The following is a 24,203-nucleotide window of genomic DNA, read 5'->3' as shown; positions in this document are numbered from 1 at the left end:
CTCCCTTTCTTCTGGTCCTTGGTCTTCAATTCTGTCTGAACCATCTAGGAATTTCACTATGGCAATTCCCACAGCCCTTGGTTACCTTAGTAAGAGTGTCTTGCAGGGGGTTTAGGACCTATCACCCACCCACGAATCCTATAGGAATCGCTTCGGTCCTTCACCGGCCAAGTCCCTCGCGGGAGACTGGAGCCGCGGTTAGAAGACCTCCACACTCGCTTCGGAACTAAGTTCCGTCTCAGTCACACTCTCACACACACAGGCAACCGAATGGTACACGCCTTAAATGCTTACGACTCCGTCGTCTTCGTTCGGATCTTCGCGCGCAGAATTACGGGCAAAATACAGTGCTGCAGCCGGCAAGGGAGCTCATAACAAAATCAAATTCTTTGCTTACCTTTATTCAGGTTCAAGATGGCATTAGTCCCGACCTGACTCGAACAGGAGCCACCAAATGGTGGGGCGCCTCTCCTAGATCAAATCAGAATTCAGGAACCAAAGCCATCCCGGACGAGCCCCCAACCGTTATAAATGACAATTCCCCCCTTTTCTTCTTTATAAACCGTTGATTTTTGAAAAACCTTTCTCTAAGGTGTAATTTGGTAGATTTCTTCTTCTCCTTCACTTTCCATCTCCTCATTGTCACCTTATCTGAGTAAGGTGGTGGCTCCATGGTCATTTGTTTCAATAGTGCGGTTTCAGTTAACCACTGTACTAGTCCTCTTACACGGGGGATAACGCAGCAACCAATGGCTGTCAAAACTCCTACAACTACGATCAAGGATGTAAATATGCCTACTTTTTCTGCCAATTCACTGGCAAGGGTGGTAAGCCCTTGCAAATGCTCTAGTTACTGAGCCATCTGGGGCAGTATTGCTGGGTATAAGAGTGCAACCATGGTTGCTCAGTATCTCACACACACACCCCACCTCCTTCCTCCGCGAGCATCATATCTAACGATGTTCTGTTTTCCCAAGCCATTTTGCTGGTGGCATCTAGTTGTTCAGCGATTCCTCTCATCGCATCCCTTGTATAATTTATGACTCTCTGCTGATTAGAATAAATATAATTAATCCAATCCACATTCTTATCGATCGTTACCCACCAGAACAGTGACTCAAACCCTGCAGCAATTTGATTCCTGGCTTTCTGTTCATCGGAAACTCCTCTAGGCACCCCAAGAGAATCTATGTATACTCTGTCATCGAATGATACTCCTAAGCCTCTTTAACTTCTTCTGGGTATTTGTGATGTTTCTCTTTCAAATGCCAGGGTGAAGGGTATAGCTAATCGAACAAGCGCACAAGTGCCTCCCCAGTTATATGGTAGGGTGGACCGTAAGATCTTCCCTCCACCGTACCACCAGAGATCTGCCCTGGGTGGGGATCTCAAGTCTTGAGCAGTTTCCCATCAAGTCCTTGGTAGCACAAGGCAAATTCTCCCAGATGCTGGGCAGCACTCACACCCTGCCGTGAGAGGCAAGCTGTATGGTTACCTATAGCTGTAGAGAATGCAGGGGGAACCGCGATGTTGCTATCACGCAAGGAACAGCAAAGAGAGACTTACGGGCCTCATTTCCCCAGGCAGTCTTTTCTTGGTACAATGTAATCATACATCGCATCCCCTGGGAATCCTTGGTCACACTTAAAACATCTTATCAAAGCCTGTCCCTGCTAGGATTCAGGCCACAACACAGGCAGCCTTCTTTGCCTGCCATTCCTTCATCTCTCTTCCTCTCCTTTCCATCCTGGCCCTGACTCCCCCTGAAGATTTTCTTCCTCTTTCTCCAACCCTCTGCCTCACTACCCGCTGCACTGTCAATACCATTAGTTTCGCTCTCTGCTTTTCCTTCTCATCTCCCCTCCGGACACACACCTCCAGGGCCTCCCGCAGGAGGGTCCCCCAGTGACTGTTCACTACAGCCCCCCACCTTCTGGAGCATTTTCTGCGTATCTCGCCAGGCTTTAATCACACAATGAACTTTCAAGAGCCCTTGGGATACCGGGTCCTCGGGACTCATCCCCGAGTACTTTCTCATTCTGACCCCAAGCCTCTCATATGATTTCTGTGTTGCACACTATTGTTACTCCAGCCAGGATTGGCAAGTGGGTATTTCTGCTCTGCCGGTATTACCCCTGGTCCTGGAGGATGAGCTCTTTCCCATTCTTGTATAGCAGCTCTCCTCCTGATCATTCCCATTTCTTTCCCTGTAAACAACATACTTACAGGCATAATTCCCTTCCCCAAGAGTATAAGTCAGGTCGTAGGAACTGGTCTAATTGTTCAGCTAGGCTCTTGGGGTCCTCGAATAAACACTTCCTCTCCTTCTTAAAAGTCCTAACCTCTCTGCTGCTAAGGACGGGGGGTAGTTCACCTAAGAGGATACACGGTTAGTGTTAGTACTGTCAGTACCAGGGAAGGCAAAATTCTCAACATATCTTCTACCTTGTTCTAATTCTTGACAGAGCCTAGAGCACGATCCTTCTTTAGGGACAGTGTTAACTACAGTCCCTGTCTCCCTTCCTGGAGTGACTGCTGCTGCCACGGGTACGGTATTAGGATTATAGGGAGCATAACTTGGCTCCTTCTCCGAAAAAGGAAGCTTATTGTTTACACATAAATGTAAAGCCTGAATTTTCATCAGACCCCTATTTTGGCCAAAACACTGCTGTTTCCTTAATTGGTTCTTTTGTCCAGACTGATACACAATATTTAATTTTATTTTTTTTCTTTTACAATCTCCTCTAATTTTGGGATTATGTTTCCAATTTCTTATCATTCTTCAGGAAGAACTGTTGGTAGGCACTCCCCCAGGGATATCTCCCTGTCCCCTGGAACTCATATTTCCCATTTTTCCTAGCCCTTGTCAGTGTGCTGCTACAGAAATTTCCCTCCTGCAGGGTACCTCGCACTAACGTTCCGATTCTGGAAAACGGGGGTGTACTGCCAAGCACTTCCCCCTGCAAGGGCTACCACACACCTATGAATTTACCAGATTCCCTGGTGTACTTCCAAGCACTTCCCTGTGCAAGGATTACCGTACACCAAATTTCCCGAGACTCTTCCTTTCTCTCCCTTATCTCACGCTTCGTCCATCTCCGGCCGCGCCCCTCGCGGAGCCACGGAACCGCGGATCAGGACTCCACACTCGCTTCGTACAAAAGTACGTCTCAATCACACATCACGCAGAGTCTCACCTGACCCCCAAGGCAATACTTAACATTTCTTACCTTGGTCTGTGCACAGAGTTACCGGATCAATTCTTAAAACCCGGCAATCTTACCTTTTCAGAACTTGCTCCACAACCTTCCCTGAGAGCCCCACTTCAACCGCTGACGTTTCCAAGGGGGAAAGCTGCACCTCCCGTGCAGGGGGTGGCGGGAAGGAATACAAAGCCTGTGCTCAGCCCTGACGCATCACAACTGGGTTTCTGCTCAGCTGGGGAGGAAGCTTCTGGAAAACTAGGCAGCGCCCCCCGAGGCTGCCCAAGCGTGGTCCGCGGTGCCCTGCAGCCGCACGGAGAGCGGAGCTCAAACTGGCCCGACACGGCGGCAGGGACGCGGCCGTCCCCACACGTGCAGTTCCTGCCTGAGGAGGCCACAGCGCTTCTGCCTCTCTGACAGGCTTGGAGGGTAACGACATCAGAATACGCTCGCTTTAGTTTGAGCTTCCAGGCGGGCGCTACTGCCATCGGGATGGCCCACGGGGACGGGGCTGGGGGCAGGCAACCACAGGCAGCTTTAACATCTCAGTCCTCCCCGTCGGCCATCTCCCAGCTACCACGTGGGCCAATCAACGTGACCAGACACCAATTCACCCAAGGCAACAAAAACATTTACAAAGCTACATCTCTCTTCATAACTGTTTGTTGTTTACGGCTGAAACCAGTCCTGGGATAGGATACGCTACCTGGACCGAGCAAAGCCTTTGATATGGTCCCTCACCACATTCTTCTCTCTAAATTGCAGAGGTAGGGATTTGAAGGATTGACTGTTGGGTGGATAAAGAATTGGTTGGCTGGTCGCGGCCAAAGGGTTGTGGCCAACGGCTCTATGTCTGGGCGGAGGCCGGTCACAAGTGGCGTCCCTCAGGGGTCGGGCTCGGGACCGGTGCTCTTCAACATCCTTAGCAATGGCACAGACGACGGAATCGCGCAAGTTTGCGGATGACACCAAGCTGAGCGGTGCAGTCGATACAATAGAGGGAAGGGATGCCATAAGTGCAAGGCGTTGACCTTGGGCTGGGGCAATCCTAGGTATCTCTATAGGCTGGGAGAAGAAGAACTTCAGAGCAGCCCCGCGGAGAAGGGCTTGGGGGTCCTGACGGACAAGAAGCTGGACGTGAGCCAGCAGCGCACGCTTGCAGCCCGGAAGGCCAACTAAGTCCTGGGCTGCATTAAAAAAAGGGGTGGCCAGCAGGGAGAGGGAGGTGATTCTCCCCCTCTACCCTGCTCTTGGGAGACCCCACCCGGAATACTGCGTGCAGGCCTGGGGCCCCCAGCACAAGAAGGATGTGGAGCTCTTGGAAAGGTCAGTCTCACCTCTGTCCCTGGAAAGCTGTTGGAACAGCTTGTTCCGGATGCCATCTCCAAGCCACTGGAAGAGAAGAAAGTTATGAGGAGTAGTCAGCATGGATTCACCAAGGGGAAATCGTGCTCGACCAACCTCGTAGCCTTCTATGATGGCATCACCAGCTGGGTTGATGGAGGGAGAGCAGTGGACGTCATCTACCTTGACTTTAGCAAGGCTTTTGACACTGTCTCCCACGACACCCTGCTAGCAAAGCTGAGAAGGCGTGGGATAGACAAGTGGACGGTAAGGCGGGTTGAGAACTGGCTGACTGGCCGAGCTCAGAGGGTGGCGATCGGCGGCGCAGAGTCCGGCTGGAGATCTGTGACCAGCGGTGTTCCCCAGGGGTCGGTGCCGGGTCCGGTCTTGTTCAACATCTTCATCGACGACCTTGATGAGGGAATAGTGTCCACCCTCCGCAAGTACGCCCATGATACAAAGCTGGGAGGAGTGGCCGACACGCCAGAAGGCTGTGCTGCCATTCAGCGAGACCTGGGCGGGCTGGAGAGCTGGGCGGGAAGAAACCAAATGAAGTTTAACAAGAGCAAGTGTAGAGTCCTGCACCTGGGAAGGAACAACCGCATGTATCAGTACAGGCTGGGGGATGACCTGCTGGAGAGGAGCTCTGCGGAGAAGGACCTGCGGGTCCTGGTGGACGACAGGTTGACCACGAGCCAGCAGTGCGCCCTGGTGGCCAAGAAGGCCAATGGGATCCTGGCGTGCATTAAAAGGAGCGTGGCCAGCAGGTCAAGGGAGGTGATCCTCCCCCTCTACTCTGCCCTGGGCAGGCCTCACCTGGAGTACTGTGTCCAGTTCTGGGCTCCCCGGTACAAAAAAAGACAAGGATCTCCTGGAAAGAGTCCAGCGGAGGGCAACAAAGATGATACGGGGCCTGGAGCATCTTCCCTATGAGCAAAGACTGAGAGACCTGGGTCTGTTCAGCCTGGAGAAGAGAAGACTGAGAGGGGATCTTATCAATGTTTACAAATACCTTCAGCGTGGGAGACAGTGGGATTTCGCCACCCTCTTTGCAGTGGTTAGTGGGGATAGGACAAGGGGCAACGGCCTGTACTGGGTCTGGCTGGGATGTTAACTTTCCCTGCAGCAGCCCATACAGTGCTGTGCTCTGCACTTGTAGCTAGAACAGCAGTGGTATCACACCAGTGTTGCGTCTACTGCCGAGCAGCGCTGGCACAGCATCAGGACTCTCTCTAACCCTCCTAGGGGGTGGGCAAAAAAGCGAGAAGACAAACATCACCAGGGCAGCTGACTTCAACCAACCAAAGGGATATTCCATACCGTACGATGTCACACTCAGCAATAAAAGGTGGAAACAGGAAGAAGAGGGGAAGGCTGGGCTCTCCTTGTGAAAACGTCGGTCTTCCTCCCAAACACCGGCTACGCGCGTTGAGGCCCTGCTTCAAGGACGTGGTCAAGCATCGCTCATTTGTGGGAAGTAGAGAGTAATTTCTTTCCTCTGCACTTCCACGTAGCCTTTATTTGTTTTGGTTTTTTCCTTTTTTCCCTTTCCCTTTTTTTCCCCTTTAGTTAAATTGTTTAGTTAATAATAATAATCGTTATTATTATCAAGGAAAGATTATTATTTTTTCCCTTTAATTCAATTATCCTCATCTCAACCCGTGAGTTGTTCTTTCCTTTACTTCTTCCCCTCCTCATCTAAGGAGGGGGAGCGAGAGAGCGGTTGTGGTGTTTAGCTGCCTAGCACGGTAAAGCCACCACAGGAAGTTCCGCACCAATGTGCGAAAGAACAGCTTCACGGTGCGGGTGACGGAGCACTGGAACAGGCTGCCCAGGGAGGTTGTGGAGTCTCCTTCTCTGGAGATGTTCAAGGCCCGTCTGGACGCCTACCTGGGCAGCCTGCTCTAGGGAACCTGCTTTGGCAGGGGGGTTGGACCCGATGATCTCTTGAGGTCCCTTCCAACCCCTACGATTCTGTGATTCTGTATAAACAGGAGTAAAAATACACGCGTTGATAGCGATAGGACAAGGGGGAGTGGTTTTAAACTAAGACAGGGGAGATTTAGGTTAGATATTAGGAGAAAGTTTTTCACTCAGAGGGTGGTGAGGCACCGGAACGGGTTGCCCAGGGAGGTCGTGGATGCCCCATCCCTGGAGGCGTTCAAGGCCAGGCTGGATGCAGCTCTGGGCAGCCTGTTCTAGTGGTTGGCAACCCTGCCCAATCTATGCTTCTATGATATGCTCTTTGAAAGCATACAGGCTAAAAGAAGGGTCAGATTGGTGCCTCGGGGGCAAGTTTCTTCGCCTTCTGCGGTTGCCTAACAGTGCCTCTTAAGCAGAGAGATTACCAGTGGTCTTCCTCCTCTACTGTCTCGGGAATTAAACATCTTTTGTAAAAGAATACAAGCGCTGATAGCATTAGCTAGACCGACCGGGGAACAGTTGAACATGTAAATACTTACTCAAGGTCCACTTGAGCACGTTTCTTTGAGCAGTTCCATCGGCTCTTCTAGGTCAACAAAACAGATCAATGAAAGAGACCAAGGGAAAATACGGAAATAGAACAGTTGGTCAAGTGCCAACTTAAGAAGCTTTCTCTGAAAGGGCAACAGCATCTCCACCTTCACCCACCCCTCCCCCCCAAACTAGTTGACTTGCACGACTATTTTCACGTGACCCCACAAACGGCAAATCCTATATTATTTCGAGTAGACCAAGGGCTGTTTCTTGGTTTGGTTTTTATCATTCAGCTTCCTCAAAAGACTTTAGTCATTCACAGCTGCAATCGTTAACCCCGCAAACAGATCCAGTAACAAAGATCATTTCTCCTGCTAACGAATCAAGTTTCTTTATGAGGAACGGAGTCACAAAAATCATCTCATTTAGCAAGTTTCAAACACTAAGAGTATTTAATAGCATTTTAACGTTCCCACGCTCCAGTAAGCCTTGAATGTAATCGCGATTAAACAAGGAGCAGAGCGAAGCCAGAGGTCTAACAAAGCACGAGAGGTGATCGCATTTAAAAGCCTTATGGTGCCTTTACCTAATCCTTCTTCTAGTTACTGAACAACGGACTTCGTTTAGGGGAAAAAAAAAAGACACTAAAAATAAATGCAAAAAAAAAAATAAAGAGAACGGCAGCCGAGTCTCGAACTTATCAGAAGCCGACTCAAGAATCCCAGAGCCTTCTACATCCTGTGGGAGGAATTCCTTCTCAAAGTTGCGAAAGCCACGAGGAGGACTGAAAAGAAAGCGGTAGCAAAACTCCTAGGGTAGTCAAGAACAGGCTGACAAGCACCTGTCAGAAATCACACCCGGTAGAGCTTGTTCTGCCTCCTCCTCGGGACAGGGGCAGACAACAGACAATGCCTGGAAGCTTTCTTCCAACCTTATTCTTCTCTGGTTCTACATCTGCCAGTCCTCAACACGGCTATTTCGCAATAAAAGCGTGCCCTTTTATTTGGGAGCAGGGGGAAGATAGCAAGGCCTCAAACACACAGCACATCCTAGATCGTCTTAGGAAGACGGAGACCCACAGGACCGCCGAGCGCTTCTAGCTTCGCGTTCCAAATGAATGGGCAAACCACCACCTACACGACACTGTCAACGGACCAAAACATTCTACACACGTGCGCTCCAGGGAGACGCCGTTTTAACTTGCGGAACTATTTCCATCGGTAAGACACGCAAGACAGAGGTGATATCCCCATGCTCCATCTTTATTGTGCAAACGCTGCTCAAAGCTCTTTCTTACCCTCCATAGACAGCCGTCCAAAAAAAATAATAAATCAAACATCAACAGGGGCTAGACTGATGGGCAACATATGAAACCTATTCGGCGGCGATAGTCTGAAGGGCCCGAGGGTGGGCATTCACAGCCATCCGGAATCCATTGGTCAGGTCCAGGTTAGCAGCACACTTCTTGCCAACAACCACGAAACGCCCAAGAAGCTGGAAAAAGGAAATAACGTCACCTAACGTGCTGCGCCACGACGCACAGAATGAACGCGAGCAGAGAACCACCCACAGAACACGGTTAGCTAATCCTTCACAATTCAACCGCTGCTCTTTGAATTACCCTCTAGACAGTAACAGACTACAAAACAGTCACAGAAGCTGAATTTGTCTCGGGGCTTAAAGCCCCCGTCATAGCTTCGGGCAACGTAAGCCGCTCTGGCGGAAAATAAAAGCTTCACGGTGCCTTTTCTCTTGCGTGAGCTCACAGAGCCTTGGAACTTGACTTGCATAGCTAACAGCAAAACAAACACCCAAGCGCCGCTCAAACAGCTTTCCCTTTCCTCGCCTCTGACCTGACCAAACCCCAAGCCCTCTTCTGCATAGTCAAGGCACCACCCCCGTTGTCCGGAAACCGTGAAAACGGGCATCAGACCGCACGTCGGAACAACGCTGCTTTTTGCACTGCAAGCGCGTAGCTGGAGACGAGCATCGCTTTATATCACTGCTCTCAGTCAAAAAGCTCAGCTCCATTACAAGCTAGAGGCGAAAGACTACAGCATCGGACAACCCCAAATAGCCTACTGTGCGCCCCTCTGCAACATCCAGAGGAAAAGAGGGGACGGGAAAGAGTCTAGGAAGTTACAAACCAGTTACAGGTACAGCCAGCCTAGCGAACAGAAAGCTCCCACAGTACTCACGGGTCCGCCAGAATCTTCTGCTTCACATAACCGGACAACTACCTTCTCAGGAAGGACTAGGAAAAAACACTGGAGCCTGAGGCGAACTATCACGGAACGCAAGGCACTGGAGGAAGAGTAAACAGTTAAAACGTAGTCGGCTTCAGAGAAAGGCAACAGCTTCAGCAAATCACTATGCCCCACTGAACTCGCCCTACCAAAGCAGATTATCAGGCGCCCCAAACGCGCACGACAAAACAGCCATTCTTCTTAAGCGAGCTTTGAATAGGCAAAGTTCTCTACCTTCTACGCACAAGACACACAAGCGGCAAACAATGGCTAACCGTCCTTCGGTTACGTCCAAATGTTGCCTCGGCCAGAAGCAGGAAGGCATCTTCAAAGAACCTGGAGTAATCCGGCTGAGGCCGTATTAACTCTCCGTCCTCGAGAACGCCACCTACTCAGGGGAAGGAACGTTCCAAATTAGCCCGTTACGGCCGGCCTGACGTCAGACACCTCCAGACCGAGGCCAAGGCATCACCTTCGAAACACAAATACCACCGACCTGTAGGAAACCATCAACTCGCAACTAATTGCGAGGGAACTCCCCAAATCACCAGCAGACAGAAACTGCATATGGCACCAGAAGCAGGATCCAGCGCGCAAGGTGACAGGGGCAGCGAGACAGCCGAGTACTTCAGGTTAGCGACTTCCGCTATTTTTATTTGTTTTAGATGCGACTGAAACACTGCCGATAAGACTCGATTCCACAGATGCTTTGTACTTCTTACTCACCATCGCCTTTCACTGCACGACAATCGAGAATTATAAGCCTTCCTCACACTCCTCCCTATAACATCGCTCAACCGTGAAACAGGCCTTCGGTACAGTGAGCTAAGCAAATTCAAGACCATTCGCTAGAGCCAACTACGCTCCAGAAGTGGTTCTAAGCCCCCCGCCCCAAGTTAAGACCAAGCGAGAAACTGCAACTAATTCGTCCTCCAGGAAACGTGTCGCACTAAGAGCGGTCAGAGTAGGTTGTCTGCTCTCAAGTCACTCATCAGACTCAAGTTAACGGCCTGGTTCTCCAATCAAGCACAGCGTTCAGGTTACATACGTTGCTGCAGCCAGTACGGCCAAGTCAAAACAGATGCGCGCGCACACACACACACACACACACACAGACTCCTCGCGCAGCCTTCAACACGAAGGAGACAGGAAACGCACCCTTTCGTAAAGGCAGGGCGCTACCGCAAGCACAGTTTCCGGAGAGCAGTTGAACGCTTCCAGTACTCCAAACGGGCGGCAGCTGCAACATTACCGAGACCTATTAAGAAAGCGCTGTTCCAAGCAACGCGTCAACGCTTTGAGCAACCCGATCTAGTGAAACACGTCCCTGACCGCGGCAGGCGGGTTGGGCTAGATGATCTTTAAGGGTGCCTTCCAAGCCTAACCATTCTACGAGTCAGCACGCAGAGCGGGCAACGCAGCCCCTTTCACTAAGGGCCTGTTTTCCACGCTGCAGATAAACCCTGCCGTCAGAAGCAGAGGAAATCCCTAGCTGTCCTATCTTTAGCATTTCAAATTTAAGAACAGCAACAACGGTTAGGCTGGACACTAACTTAAAGTTAGCACCTTGCAGATAACATCTGCAACTTTTTCATAACTCTCCGCAGCTGCTCACTTAGCTCCTAGCACGTTGCGGCGCACCAGCATCAGTGAACCTTGCCAGCATGCTCTTATCACGGCCCACCTCCAGCACGGAAATGAGAGCTGGGAAGCTCTCGCAGCCTGCGGGATTGACTGGTTTCTAGGCGTTTAAGAAAGCTAGGAAAAGCTGCAATTCTTCCCTTTCACAAGCCACTTTGGAGAGAGCGTGCGCTCGTGTGCGCGGTGGGGGTGGTGCCATAACCAAAGCCTAGCACAGCCGAGCCGGGGCGTCTCTGCAAGGCTATCAGCAGCGCAGAAACGACTGATTACGGTCACTACTGCGATGCTCACTGCCTATATGCATACAGTCCGAACCCCCAAGGAGACCGACTGCGCCGGCGACCCAGTACGCGCCGTGGCACCCCGGGGGCAGGCACCGAAGAAGCGCGGCGTTTTAGAGGCGCTGCAGTAGAGAGCGCCACGAGCCGGAGAGACCCCGACCGACCGACCGACCGACCGACCGTCCCTCCCTCCCTCCCTCCCGCAGCAAGGCCACCACCCGCCCTGCCGCACTCCCGGGACCCGCGACGGGCCCTCGTTTCAGAGGGCCTGCGAGCGGCCGAGGGAAAGGAAGGAAAGACTCGCACAACAACGCCGCGGCTACCTCCTCGTCCACGACCGCTCATCCTCACGGAGAACGTTGGCGGGGACCTCCTTGCCCTTGCAGGCGACCTCTCCGAAAGCAGCGGCAGCGCCGCCACCGGGCCAGGCGGCCTGCGCCCTAACAATCCCGTCGGCCATGACGGCGCCCGCTCGGTACAACGCCCCCTCACTTCCCGCACTCGGCCCGGCCCTCCGCGGCGCTCATTGGGCCGACAGATCGCCGCCGACCGCCCCCGCGCCTCGATTGGCTGCCTCGCCTGCCCTCTTCCCTTGTCCCCGCCCTCTCGGCGGCTCCGCTCCCGTCGACCCGGTGCTTATCGGCGCTCAGGGAGGTCGCGTGCCCTCGGGGCGCGGAGGGAGCCGACCGGGAGGGAGGAAGTGGGCGCCCGAAAACGGGCTGGGCGGCTCCGCGGAGGGAATCTGGGCCCTGCACGGCTGGGAAACGAGCTCCACAGAACAGGCGCTCCGCTCATAGAATCAGAGCGTGGCTTGGGTTGGAAGGGAGGGTGAGAAACGCTCCGTAGCCGATAGCTTAGGCTCAGGCGAGGATCTCAGCGAAGTAGTAATTTACTCGCGATTGATTGCAATGGCGGGCGCCCCACAAGCAGGAGAGCGCGCCTACTAGTTCCAAAACACAGTTTATACGCTTTTTGATGACAGGACCCTCCCCTGTTTCCCCACTGAGGGGGTAATCCAGGTTCACAACCTATCTGATGTGGTAATGTTTCTTCACTTATCTGACTTGACACCGCCATTTTCACCTAATTGTCCTAAGGAGTCCGGTTGTCTGCATTTTACGAGGTCGCCTGCTAAGCTTCTTATCACTGCAAGCATATCTCAGTACCAAGTTCCTTCCCTCTAAACAACGGAACTCTGCAAAAACAACATTTCTATTCCCACAACAGGTACCGCAGGTATTTGCATTCCTTGTATAACCGAGTGTATTGGTCTGGTAAAACATGGAATTATTAAAATCCTCCACATATCCCCCCAGTACAACCATCCCACTTTTAGTAAGCCAATCAACACCCATAAAGCCCCCCCCCCCCCCGATAATCCTCCTAGCTCGATTCCATTGCGAGTTTGAACTGGGGCATGTGCAATTTTCTTCGTTTCTTTTACAAGTTCATTTACAGCTTTTCCTTCTGTTGTGGTTTAACCCGGCCGGCAGCTAAACACCACACAGCCGTTCGCTCACCCTCTCCCCTCCCTCTCTGGGATGGGGAGAGAAACGGGAAAGCGAAGCCCGTGAGTTGAGATAAAGACAGATAAATAATAATAATAACAATAAAGACAATCGTTATGATAATAGTATTACTAATAATAACGTGTATGAAACAAGTGATGCACAATGCAATTGCTCACCACCCGCTGTCCGATGCCCAGCCTAACCCCGAGCAGTCCAGCCCTCCTCCCAGCTCTTGCTGCACCCCCAGCCTGCTCGCTGGCAGGACAGAGTGAGAAGCTGAAACGCCCTTGGCTTGGCCTAAGCACTGCTCTGCAACAATTAAAACATCAGCATGTTATCAGCACTCTTCTCATCCTAAGCCAAAACATAGCATTCTACCAGCTACTAGGAAGAAACACCTTCATCACCAATCTATAAAACAGCAATTACTAAGGTTAAATTTTCCACAGACTTCTCCTTCTTGCGCAAATAATCCAAAGCTAAGCGATTTTGATACAAAGCAGTCCTCATCTTAGTATTTTGCCTTGCAATTAATCCAAGTGCATCTCCGGTTTTATTTACAACTATTTCTATTACAGCTTCTAACCTAATTATTCTATTAAGCATATATATTGGGGTCCTATAGCCCCAGGATCCGTCTTCTGCTCACGTAGCTGGATCATGTTATAAGTAGCTCAGTCCCAAAATAGGATTATAATCAAAGTTTACAATTTATTAAAAGAATAGAGGTAAGCAAACAGCGCTGGGTGCGCCGGGAGTCTCCGCTCCACCAAGTCGCACACCCGTTACATCAAGATGCTGACTTTTTTATGCTCCTAGACTAATACGTATTCATTACTATTTCTAAAAAAAACAACGGAGTTATTATAATTAGTTCCGGAATCTGAACCCTCCTACTGGAGCATGCGTATCAGTCTCTGGTGCTCCCTCTGGGGGTCTTTCATGATGAAGGCTCATAGTCTTCCTCTCAGGCTTTTTTTTTCTTGTCCTTCTTCGTTGTACTCCTTGGCTGTATGTCAAAAGCTTGCACAGCGTTCCCTGCAAGCTTTGTCTTTTAGCCGTCCTTCAGCTTTTCCCTTCTCCCTAATCTCCTGGCCAGATATCAAGATATCAGGGGCTTGCATAGTGTCCCATTCAGAAGTCATAACAGTTAGCAGTTGTTCTGAAACCCCCAGGTATCAGAGACTTCAAGGAAAGAACATACGAATACATTTTCCTTCAAGCTCTCTATTGACACACATTGTTAAAACATTCCTCACAATCCCTTATCTTCTTTTTAATATCCTCAATTCGTGTCTCTTTTTCAACTTTTGTCATTAATAACTGGAGTTCATCAGTCCGTTCTCAGAGGGTCCAATTCTTAAGCATCATAATTGACTTCCTTTTTTAATGAAGTCATTACAAATGTACTATTTATCATCCGGCGCATCAATAATGTAAAGCAAGGTATCATACAAGGTATGAATAATAACATCATTACAGCACATAAAAATAAAAATAACATCCTTCTAACCCATGGTCCACCAGGCAGCCATGAAAATAAATCCCAATCCATACCCTTCCAAGTTTGTGCTGGGACGTGGGCCAATTTTCTAATTTCTCTTGTTATCTGTTTAACCACTTTCCCATTACCGTCAATTTGTAAGCAACAATTAGAATCATTTAGTTTCCCACACACACCCCCCCCCTTCTGCTAGTAAATAGTCTAAAACCATTCTATGTTGAAAAATAGCATTCCTCATCTGGGTGGACTGGTCAGCTAAAAGATCCAAAGCTGTCGCTGTTTGATTGCTTATTATTTCAAGGACAGCTTGCAACCTAATTATTCGATTCAAATTATGAAGAGGTTCTCGGGCTCCAGATATTACCTCATTCGGGTTCCGGGTAGCCGGTCCATAATACTGTATGATTCTTTCAGGGGGCCATTCATTTTCTCTCCGTTTTTGAGCACTACCTCCGGCTAAGGAAGCATCAATAGATCGTTTTTCTCTATTCAGATCATCATATAATTTTATTCCTAAGTGATTTCCTTGTATTTGTGACAATAAAAAGAACAAGGGTCTTATGTACCCCACATAGCATATTCCTGACCAGTCCTTTGGTAGCCTTTTATAGGCCTGTTTGCCACACACCCAATAATGAGCCCACGTCCCATTTGGAAAAGAACCGTCCCGTTCTCTTTTATTCCTTGGGGCGTGAAAATACAAAGTGTTTTCATTACCAAGTGGTCCTGTTACAATGTTTGCCCCATTAGTACTCATGTATATACACCTCCAAGCTCCCGCACTAGATTCCCACTCACAGTTATGACTAAGTTCTCCTTCACGACTTGTCATATTACGAGCTGACCAGAAACATTTAAAGAACACTTGTGTCCCATTCTCATTTTGCCACCTCCAGCGGTAGACTCTTTACCACATGCTGCTCCCTAGTGGTGTTATCACGCTGACAACTCAGGATTTGAACGTCAAATTGTCCCTTTGATTGTGCTCTTGCCATGGCTTCACATCCAGGTCCAAAAAACGTCTTATACGAGCATTTCAGCCAAATCCCGTTTTTCAGCTGGACATGCGTAGCATTCCATTTCCCTTTACTTGCTGTACAGTTTCTAGGTCCACATTCAGGATCAGTACATTCATATCCAGGAGACAGAGCCCATTTACAAATGCTTTTTCCCACCTTTACTGTTCCTGTTCTGTTTAAACAGTATATACCTTTCTCTGACGAGTGCAACTGCCACGGGCCTTCTTCCCCTTTCCAGAATTGTGTACCATTATGAACTTCACTCAAATTACTAACCCACCCCTTAGGTTCAACCGGGCCAGCTACCCAGGGCCAACTTTCAGCTCCCCCTGGTCCCCCACAAACCCAGCAATTGCTAAGGTTAAAAGCCTTGGCCACTTCCTCCCCCAGAATGAAAAAGTTATTCCCATGGCTTAATTGCCCTTGTAAAAATAGTACCAGGAAGTATAACATCCTTCTGCGTCGTCCAGGGGGTATCGTGGGGGTGTGAGAAATGCCTTCAATCAAGGGGTTGGGCCCACTTCCAGGATCTATTTGAGCTTGGGTTACTGTTCAGCCTTTGAGGGTGATCCAGCTCCTGGAAAACTAATTACAATAGGTTAAAAAAAAAAACCTTATTCATTATATACATATATCTTTGCTAGCTTGTTTGTTTCTTTTTCCTGGGACAACCTGGCTTTAGTGCGGGAGAAGTCCGGTCGAGGCCCTCTCACTCGGCGGTCAATACCCATAGGGGTTGCCTCCCTCGGTAGACCATACACACCGCAGTGGAGAGTCCTGCCCCGGTCTTGCCTTCTCCCTTTCTTCCCTTCAGGCTTGTCCCCTTCTTCTGGCATCCTTAATTTATGCAGAGCCTTATTGCCAGAACATTAGTTCTTTTTTAGCTTTAATTTCAGTTCCCCAGGAGCGGACTCAACCCTCCAAGTTTTGGTATTTATTGGTCCTTTTACTCTGGATGCATGGGTCCAACCCCTTTCTGCTGTTCTCACAGCTGTTTCAGTGGTAAGTGAAACAAGGTACGGTCCCTCCCACCGGGGGTGCAATGATTCTTCTCTCCAGGTTTTTATTAAGACCTTGTCCCCTGGTTGTATCTTATGAATAGCAAATCCTAAAGGTGGTGTCTGAGCCATCACTCCAATTTCTCTTAGCTCTTGCAATCTTCTCCCAACAGTAATTATGTATTTCTGGATACTACGATCCTCAACTACATTGTTTCCCAGAGGCATTCCCTATGAATAAGGCATACCATATAACATTTCATATGGCGATAATCCAGTCTCACTGTGTGGTTTAGTTCTTATGTTTCGAAGTGCCAATGGTAAGCATTTCATCCAGGGCATTTGTGTCTCGATCATTGATTTAGCCAATTGTTGTTTTTTTTTTTGTTGTTGTTTGATTCAATCTTTCTACTTTCCCTGAGCTTTGTGGGTGCCATGGAGTATGATATTCACAGAATCACAGAATTTCTAGGTTGGAAGAGACCTCAAGATCATCGAGTCCAACCTCTGACCTAACGCTAACAGTCCCCTCTAAACCATATCCCTAAGCTCTACATCTAAACATCTTTTAAAGACTTCCAGGGATGGTGACTCCACCACTTCCCTGGGCAGCCTGTTCCAATGTCTAACAACCCTTTCGGTAAAGAAGTTCTTCCTAACATCCAACCTAAAACTCCCCTGGCGCAACTGTAGCCCATTCCCCCTCCTCGTCCTGTCACCAGGCACGTGGGAGAACAGACCAACCCCCACCTCGCTACAGCCTCCTTTAAGGTACCTGTAGAGAGCGATAAGGTCGCCCCTGAGCCTCCTCTTCTCCAGGCTGAACAAGCCCAGCTTCCTCAGCCGCTCCTCGTAGGACTTGTTCTCCAGACCCCTCACCAGCTTCGTCGCCCTTCTGTGGACTCGCTCAAGCACCTCCATGTCCTTCTTGGAGCGAGGGGCCCAAAACCGAACACAGTACTCGAGGTGCGGCCTCACCAGAGCCGAGTACAGGGGGACGATCACTTCCCTAGCCCTGCTGGCCACACTGCTTCTTATACAAGCCAGGATGCCGTTGGCCTTCTCGGCCACCTGAGCACACTGCTGGCTCATATTCAGCCGACTATCAACCAATACTCCCAGGTCCTTCTCCGCCTGGCAGCTTTCCAACCATTCCTCTCCCGGCCTGTAGCTCTGCTTGGGATTATTGCTCCCCAGGTGCAGGACCCGGCACTTGGCCTTGTTGAACTTCATACAGTTGACCTCAGCCCATCGGTCCAGCCTATCCAGATCCTCCTGCAGAGCCTTCCTACCCTCGAGCAGATCGACACACGCACCTAACTTGGTGTCATCTGCGAACTTACTGAGGGTACCCTCAATGCCCTCATCCAGATCATCGATGAAGATATTAAAGAGGACCGGCCCCAGCACCGAGCCCTGGGGAACGCCACTAGTAACCGGCCTCCAACTGGATTTGACTCCAGTTACCACGACTCTTTGGGCCCGGCTATCCAGCCAGTTTCTAACCCAACGAAGCGTGCGCCAGTCCAAGCCAAGAGCAGCCAGTTTCCTGAGAAGAATGCTGTGGGAAACGGTGTCAAAAGCCTTGCTGAAGTCAAGGTAGACCACATCCACAGCCTTTCCCTCATCCACCAAGCGTGTCACTTTGTCATAGAAGGAGATCAGGCTCGTCAAGCAGGACCTGCCTTTCATAAACCCATGCTGACTGGGCCTGATCGCCTGCTTGCCCTGCAAGTGCCGCGTGATGACTCTCAAGATAATCTGCTCCATGAGCTTCCCTGGCACTGAGGTCAAACTGACAGGCCTATAGTTCCCCGGGTCTGCCCTACGGCCCTTCTTGTAGATGGGCGTCACATTTGCTAGCCGCCAGTCAACTGGGACCTCCCCCGATAGCCAGGACTGCTGATAAATGATGGTAAGCGGCTTGGCCAGCTCCTCTGCCAGTTCTCTCAGTACCCTCGGGTGGATCCCATCCGGCCCCATCGACTTGCGCGCATCCAAGTGCCGTACCAGGTCACCAACCATTTCTTCGTGGATAGTGAGGGCCACATTCAGCTCCCCATCCCCTTCTGCCAGCTCAGGGTACCGGGTATCCAGAGAACAACCGGTATTGCCGCTAAAGACAGGCAAAGAAGGCATAAGCACCTCCGCCTTTTCCTCATCTTTTGTAACAAGGTTTCCCCCCCCGCATCCAGTAAAGGATGGAGATTCTCCTTAGAATTTTCCCACTGAATACCTAATTAGATTACCACACCGGAGGAAATAATCTAGCAGATAAAGAATACCACTTAGAATATTCCAATACCACTTAGAATATTCCCACTGAATACCTAATGATTGACAGAATAATCTTATTATTTTAGAAGCAAAGTGTGTGCCCTGAGCAGAATCAATGTACTGGATTATCCCGTATTTAGGTATTAGGTGTTCTAATAGAATTTTTGCCACCATTTGTGCCGTAGCTCGTGCTACGGGATAAGCTTCTACCCATTGTGTTAAGTGATCTACTATTACCAATAGATATCTTATCCTCCCTACCTGGGGCAATTCAGTGAAACCAACTTGTACCCTCTCAAAAGGCCTATAAGCTGTTTTTCTCCCTCCCGTGGCTGCTTGTCAAAACACTTTCTTATTTATCTTCTGACAAGTTAAGCAACGTGGTGTAATTTGCTTTGCTATTTCAAAAACAAACAATGCAACCAAATTGTTTTAGTAAATGATCACTTAACACCTTTGTACCCCAATGTGTTTGTGCATGCAAACGTCCCAGTATTTGCTTATCGTTTAGAAGACCTCCGCACTCGCTTCGGAACTACGTTCCGTCTCAGTCACACTCTTACACACACACAGGCAACCGAATCCCACCCAACCGAACGGTACACGCCTTAAATGCTTACGACTCCGTCGTCTTCGTTCGGATCTTCGCGCGCAGAATTACGGGCAAAAACAATGCTGCAGCCGGCAAGGGAGCTCATAACAAAATCAAAATCTTTGCTTACCTTTATTCAGGTTCAAGATGGCATTGGTTCCGGACAGGAGCCACCAAATGGTGGGGGCGCCTCTCCTAGATTAAAATCCAGGAACCAAAACCATCCCGGACGAGCCCCCAAGTTGTTATAAATAGCTCAGTCCCAAAATAGGATTATAATCAAAGTTTACAATTTATTAAAAGAATAGAGGTAAGCAAACAGCGCTGGGTGCGCCGGGAGTCTCCGCTCCACCAAGTCGCACACCCGTTACATCAAGATGCTGACTTTTTTATGCTCCTAGACTAATACGTATTCATTACTATTTCTAAAAAAAACAACGGAGTTATTATAATTAGTTCCGGAATCTGAACCCTCCTACTGGAGCATGCGTATCAGTCTCTGGTGCTCCCTCTGGGGGTCTTTCATGATGAAGGCTCATAGTCTTCCTCTCAGGCTTTTTTTTTCTTGTCCTTCTTCGTTGTACTCCTTGGCTGTATGTCAAAAGCTTGCACAGCGTTCCCTGCAAGCTTTGTCTTTTAGCCGTCCTTCAGCTTTTCCCTTCTCCCTAATCTCCTGGCCAGATATCAAGATATCAGGGGCTTGCATAGTGTCCCATTCAGAAGTCATAACAGTTAGCAGTTGTTCTGAAACCCCCAGGTATCAGAGACTTCAAGGAAAGAACATACGAATACATTTTCCTTCAAGCTCTCTATTGACACACATTGTTAAAACATTCCTCACAATCCCTTATCTTCTTTTTAATATCCTCAATTCGTGTCTCTTTTTCAACTTTTGTCATTAATAACTGGAGTTCATCAGTCCGTTCTCAGAGGGTCCAATTCTTAAGCATCATAATTGACTTCCTTTTTTAATGAAGTCATTACAAATGTACTATTTATCATCCGGCGCATCAATAATGTAAAGCAAGGTATCATACAAGGTATGAATAATAACATCATTACAGCACATAAAAATAAAAATAACATCCTTCTAACCCATGGTCCACCAGGCAGCCATGAAAATAAATCCCAATCCATACCCTTCCAAGTTTGTGCTGGGACGTGGGCCAATTTTCTAATTTCTCTTGTTATCTGTTTAACCACTTTCCCATTACCGTCAATTTGTAAGCAACAATTAGAATCATTTAGTTTCCCACACACCCCCCCCCCCTTCTGCTAGTAAATAGTCTAAAACCATTCTATGTTGAAAAATAGCATTCCTCATCTGGGTGGACTGGTCAGCTAAAAGATCCAAAGCTGTCGCTGTTTGATTGCTTATTATTTCAAGGACAGCTTGCAACCTAATTATTCGATTCAAATTATGAAGAGGTTCTCGGGCTCCAGATATTACCTCATTCGGGTTCCGGGTAGCCGGTCCATAATACTGTATGATTCTTTCAGGGGGCCATTCATTTTCTCTCCGTTTTTGAGCACTACCTCCGGCTAAGGAAGCATCAATAGATCGTTTTTCTCTATTCAGATCATCATATAATTTTATTCCTAAGTGATTTCCTTGTATTTGTGACAATAAAAAGAACAAGGGTCTTATGTACCCCACATAGCATATTCCTGACCAGTCCTTTGGTAGCCTTTTATAGGCCTGTTTGCCACACACCCAATAATGAGCCCACGTCCCATTTGGAAAAGAACCGTCCCGTTCTCTTTTATTCCTTGGGGCGTGAAAATACAAAGTGTTTTCATTACCAAGTGGTCCTGTTACAATGTTTGCCCCATTAGTACTCATGTATATACACCTCCAAGCTCCCGCACTAGATTCCCACTCACAGTTATGACTAAGTTCTCCTTCACGACTTGTCATATTACGAGCTGACCAGAAACATTTAAAGAACACTTGTGTCCCATTCTCATTTTGCCACCTCCAGCGGTAGACTCTTTACCACATGCTGCTCCCTAGTGGTGTTATCACGCTGACAACTCAGGATTTGAACGTCAAATTGTCCCTTTGATTGTGCTCTTGCCATGGCTTCACATCCAGGTCCAAAAAACGTCTTATACGAGCATTTCAGCCAAATCCCGTTTTTCAGCTGGACATGCGTAGCATTCCATTTCCCTTTACTTGCTGTACAGTTTCTAGGTCCACATTCAGGATCAGTACATTCATATCCAGGAGACAGAGCCCATTTACAAATGCTTTTTCCCACCTTTACTGTTCCTGTTCTGTTTAAACAGTATATACCTTTCTCTGACGAGTGCAACTGCCACGGGCCTTCTTCCCCTTTCCAGAATTGTGTACCATTATGAACTTCACTCAAATTACTAACCCACCCCTTAGGTTCAACCGGGCCAGCTACCCAGGGCCAACTTTCAGCTCCCCCTGGTCCCCCACAAACCCAGCAATTGCTAAGGTTAAAAGCCTTGGCCACTTCCTCCCCCAGAATGAAAAAGTTATTCCCATGGCTTAATTGCCCTTGTAAAAATAGTACCAGGAAGTATAACATCCTTCTGCGTCGTCCAGGGGGTATCGTGGGGGTGTGAGAAATGCCTTCAATCAAGGGGTTGGGCCCACTTCCAGGATCTATTTGAGCTTGGGTTACTGTTCAGCCTTTGAGGGTGATCCAGCTCCTGGAAAACTAATTACAATAGGTTAAAAAAAAAAACCTTATTCATTATATACATATATCTTTGCTAGCTTGTTTGTTTCTTTTTCCTGGGACAACCTGGCTTTAGTGCGGGAGAAGTCCGGTCGAGGCCCTCTCACTCGGCGGTCAATACCCATAGGGGTTGCCTCCCTCGGTAGACCATACACACCGCAGTGGAGAGTCCTGCCCCGGTCTTGCCTTCTCCCTTTCTTCCCTTCAGGCTTGTCCCCTTCTTCTGGCATCCTTAATTTATGCAGAGCCTTATTGCCAGAACATTAGTTCTTTTTTAGCTTTAATTTCAGTTCCCCAGGAGCGGACTCAACCCTCCAAGTTTTGGTATTTATTGGTCCTTTTACTCTGGATGCATGGGTCCAACCCCTTTCTGCTGTTCTCACAGCTGTTTCAGTGGTAAGTGAAACAAGGTACGGTCCCTCCCACCGGGGGTGCAATGATTCTTCTCTCCAGGTTTTTATTAAGACCTTGTCCCCTGGTTGTATCTTATGAATAGCAAATCCTAAAGGTGGTGTCTGAGCCATCACTCCAATTTCTCTTAGCTCTTGCAATCTTCTCCCAACAGTAATTATGTATTTCTGGATACTACGATCCTCAACTACATTGTTTCCCAGAGGCATTCCCTATGAATAAGGCATACCATATAACATTTCATATGGCGATAATCCAGTCTCACTGTGTGGTTTAGTTCTTATGTTTCGAAGTGCCAATGGTAAGCATTTCATCCAGGGCATTTGTGTCTCGATCATTGATTTAGCCAATTGTTGTTTTTTTTTTTGTTGTTGTTTGATTCAATCTTTCTACTTTCCCTGAGCTTTGTGGGTGCCATGGAGTATGATATTCACAGAATCACAGAATTTCTAGGTTGGAAGAGACCTCAAGATCATCGAGTCCAACCTCTGACCTAACGCTAACAGTCCCCTCTAAACCATATCCCTAAGCTCTACATCTAAACATCTTTTAAAGACTTCCAGGGATGGTGACTCCACCACTTCCCTGGGCAGCCTGTTCCAATGTCTAACAACCCTTTCGGTAAAGAAGTTCTTCCTAACATCCAACCTAAAACTCCCCTGGCGCAACTGTAGCCCATTCCCCCTCCTCGTCCTGTCACCAGGCACGTGGGAGAACAGACCAACCCCCACCTCGCTACAGCCTCCTTTAAGGTACCTGTAGAGAGCGATAAGGTCGCCCCTGAGCCTCCTCTTCTCCAGGCTGAACAAGCCCAGCTTCCTCAGCCGCTCCTCGTAGGACTTGTTCTCCAGACCCCTCACCAGCTTCGTCGCCCTTCTGTGGACTCGCTCAAGCACCTCCATGTCCTTCTTGGAGCGAGGGGCCCAAAACCGAACACAGTACTCGAGGTGCGGCCTCACCAGAGCCGAGTACAGGGGGACGATCACTTCCCTAGCCCTGCTGGCCACACTGCTTCTTATACAAGCCAGGATGCCGTTGGCCTTCTCGGCCACCTGAGCACACTGCTGGCTCATATTCAGCCGACTATCAACCAATACTCCCAGGTCCTTCTCCGCCTGGCAGCTTTCCAACCATTCCTCTCCCGGCCTGTAGCTCTGCTTGGGATTATTGCTCCCCAGGTGCAGGACCCGGCACTTGGCCTTGTTGAACTTCATACAGTTGACCTCAGCCCATCGGTCCAGCCTATCCAGATCCTCCTGCAGAGCCTTCCTACCCTCGAGCAGATCGACACACGCACCTAACTTGGTGTCATCTGCGAACTTACTGAGGGTACCCTCAATGCCCTCATCCAGATCATCGATGAAGATATTAAAGAGGACCGGCCCCAGCACCGAGCCCTGGGGAACGCCACTAGTAACCGGCCTCCAACTGGATTTGACTCCAGTTACCACGACTCTTTGGGCCCGGCTATCCAGCCAGTTTCTAACCCAACGAAGCGTGCGCCAGTCCAAGCCAAGAGCAGCCAGTTTCCTGAGAAGAATGCTGTGGGAAACGGTGTCAAAAGCCTTGCTGAAGTCAAGGTAGACCACATCCACAGCCTTTCCCTCATCCACCAAGCGTGTCACTTTGTCATAGAAGGAGATCAGGCTCGTCAAGCAGGACCTGCCTTTCATAAACCCATGCTGACTGGGCCTGATCGCCTGCTTGCCCTGCAAGTGCCGCGTGATGACTCTCAAGATAATCTGCTCCATGAGCTTCCCTGGCACTGAGGTCAAACTGACAGGCCTATAGTTCCCCGGGTCTGCCCTACGGCCCTTCTTGTAGATGGGCGTCACATTTGCTAGCCGCCAGTCAACTGGGACCTCCCCCGATAGCCAGGACTGCTGATAAATGATGGTAAGCGGCTTGGCCAGCTCCTCTGCCAGTTCTCTCAGTACCCTCGGGTGGATCCCATCCGGCCCCATCGACTTGCGCGCATCCAAGTGCCGTACCAGGTCACCAACCATTT

General features: G+C 49.2%; 1 protein-coding gene and 1 long non-coding RNA gene across 2 annotated transcripts in view; both read right to left on the bottom strand.

Moving 5' to 3' along the window:
* The window catches only part of LOC137846788 (uncharacterized), a 483,557-nt gene that overhangs the window by 96,873 nt on the left and 362,481 nt on the right, over positions 1–24,203 (bottom strand). The window lies entirely within an intron of this gene.
* On the bottom strand, positions 8,341–11,638 carry LOC137847295 (adenosine 5'-monophosphoramidase HINT1-like). The gene is made up of 3 exons (XM_068665585.1): positions 11,496–11,638; positions 9,203–9,308; positions 8,341–8,498 (listed from the first exon to the last, which is right to left on the bottom strand). Exons 1-3 carry the CDS (start codon positions 11,630–11,632, stop codon positions 8,379–8,381), a joined length of 363 nt encoding a protein of 120 aa, XP_068521686.1. The 5' UTR covers positions 11,633–11,638; the 3' UTR covers positions 8,341–8,378.

This window comes from Anas acuta, chromosome W (genome assembly GCF_963932015.1).
Source record: "Anas acuta chromosome W, bAnaAcu1.1, whole genome shotgun sequence".
Classification (NCBI taxonomy): domain Eukaryota; kingdom Metazoa; phylum Chordata; class Aves; order Anseriformes; family Anatidae; genus Anas; species Anas acuta.
Note: the sequence above shows the minus strand (reverse complement) of the source record. Positions and strands in the feature narration are given on the sequence as shown.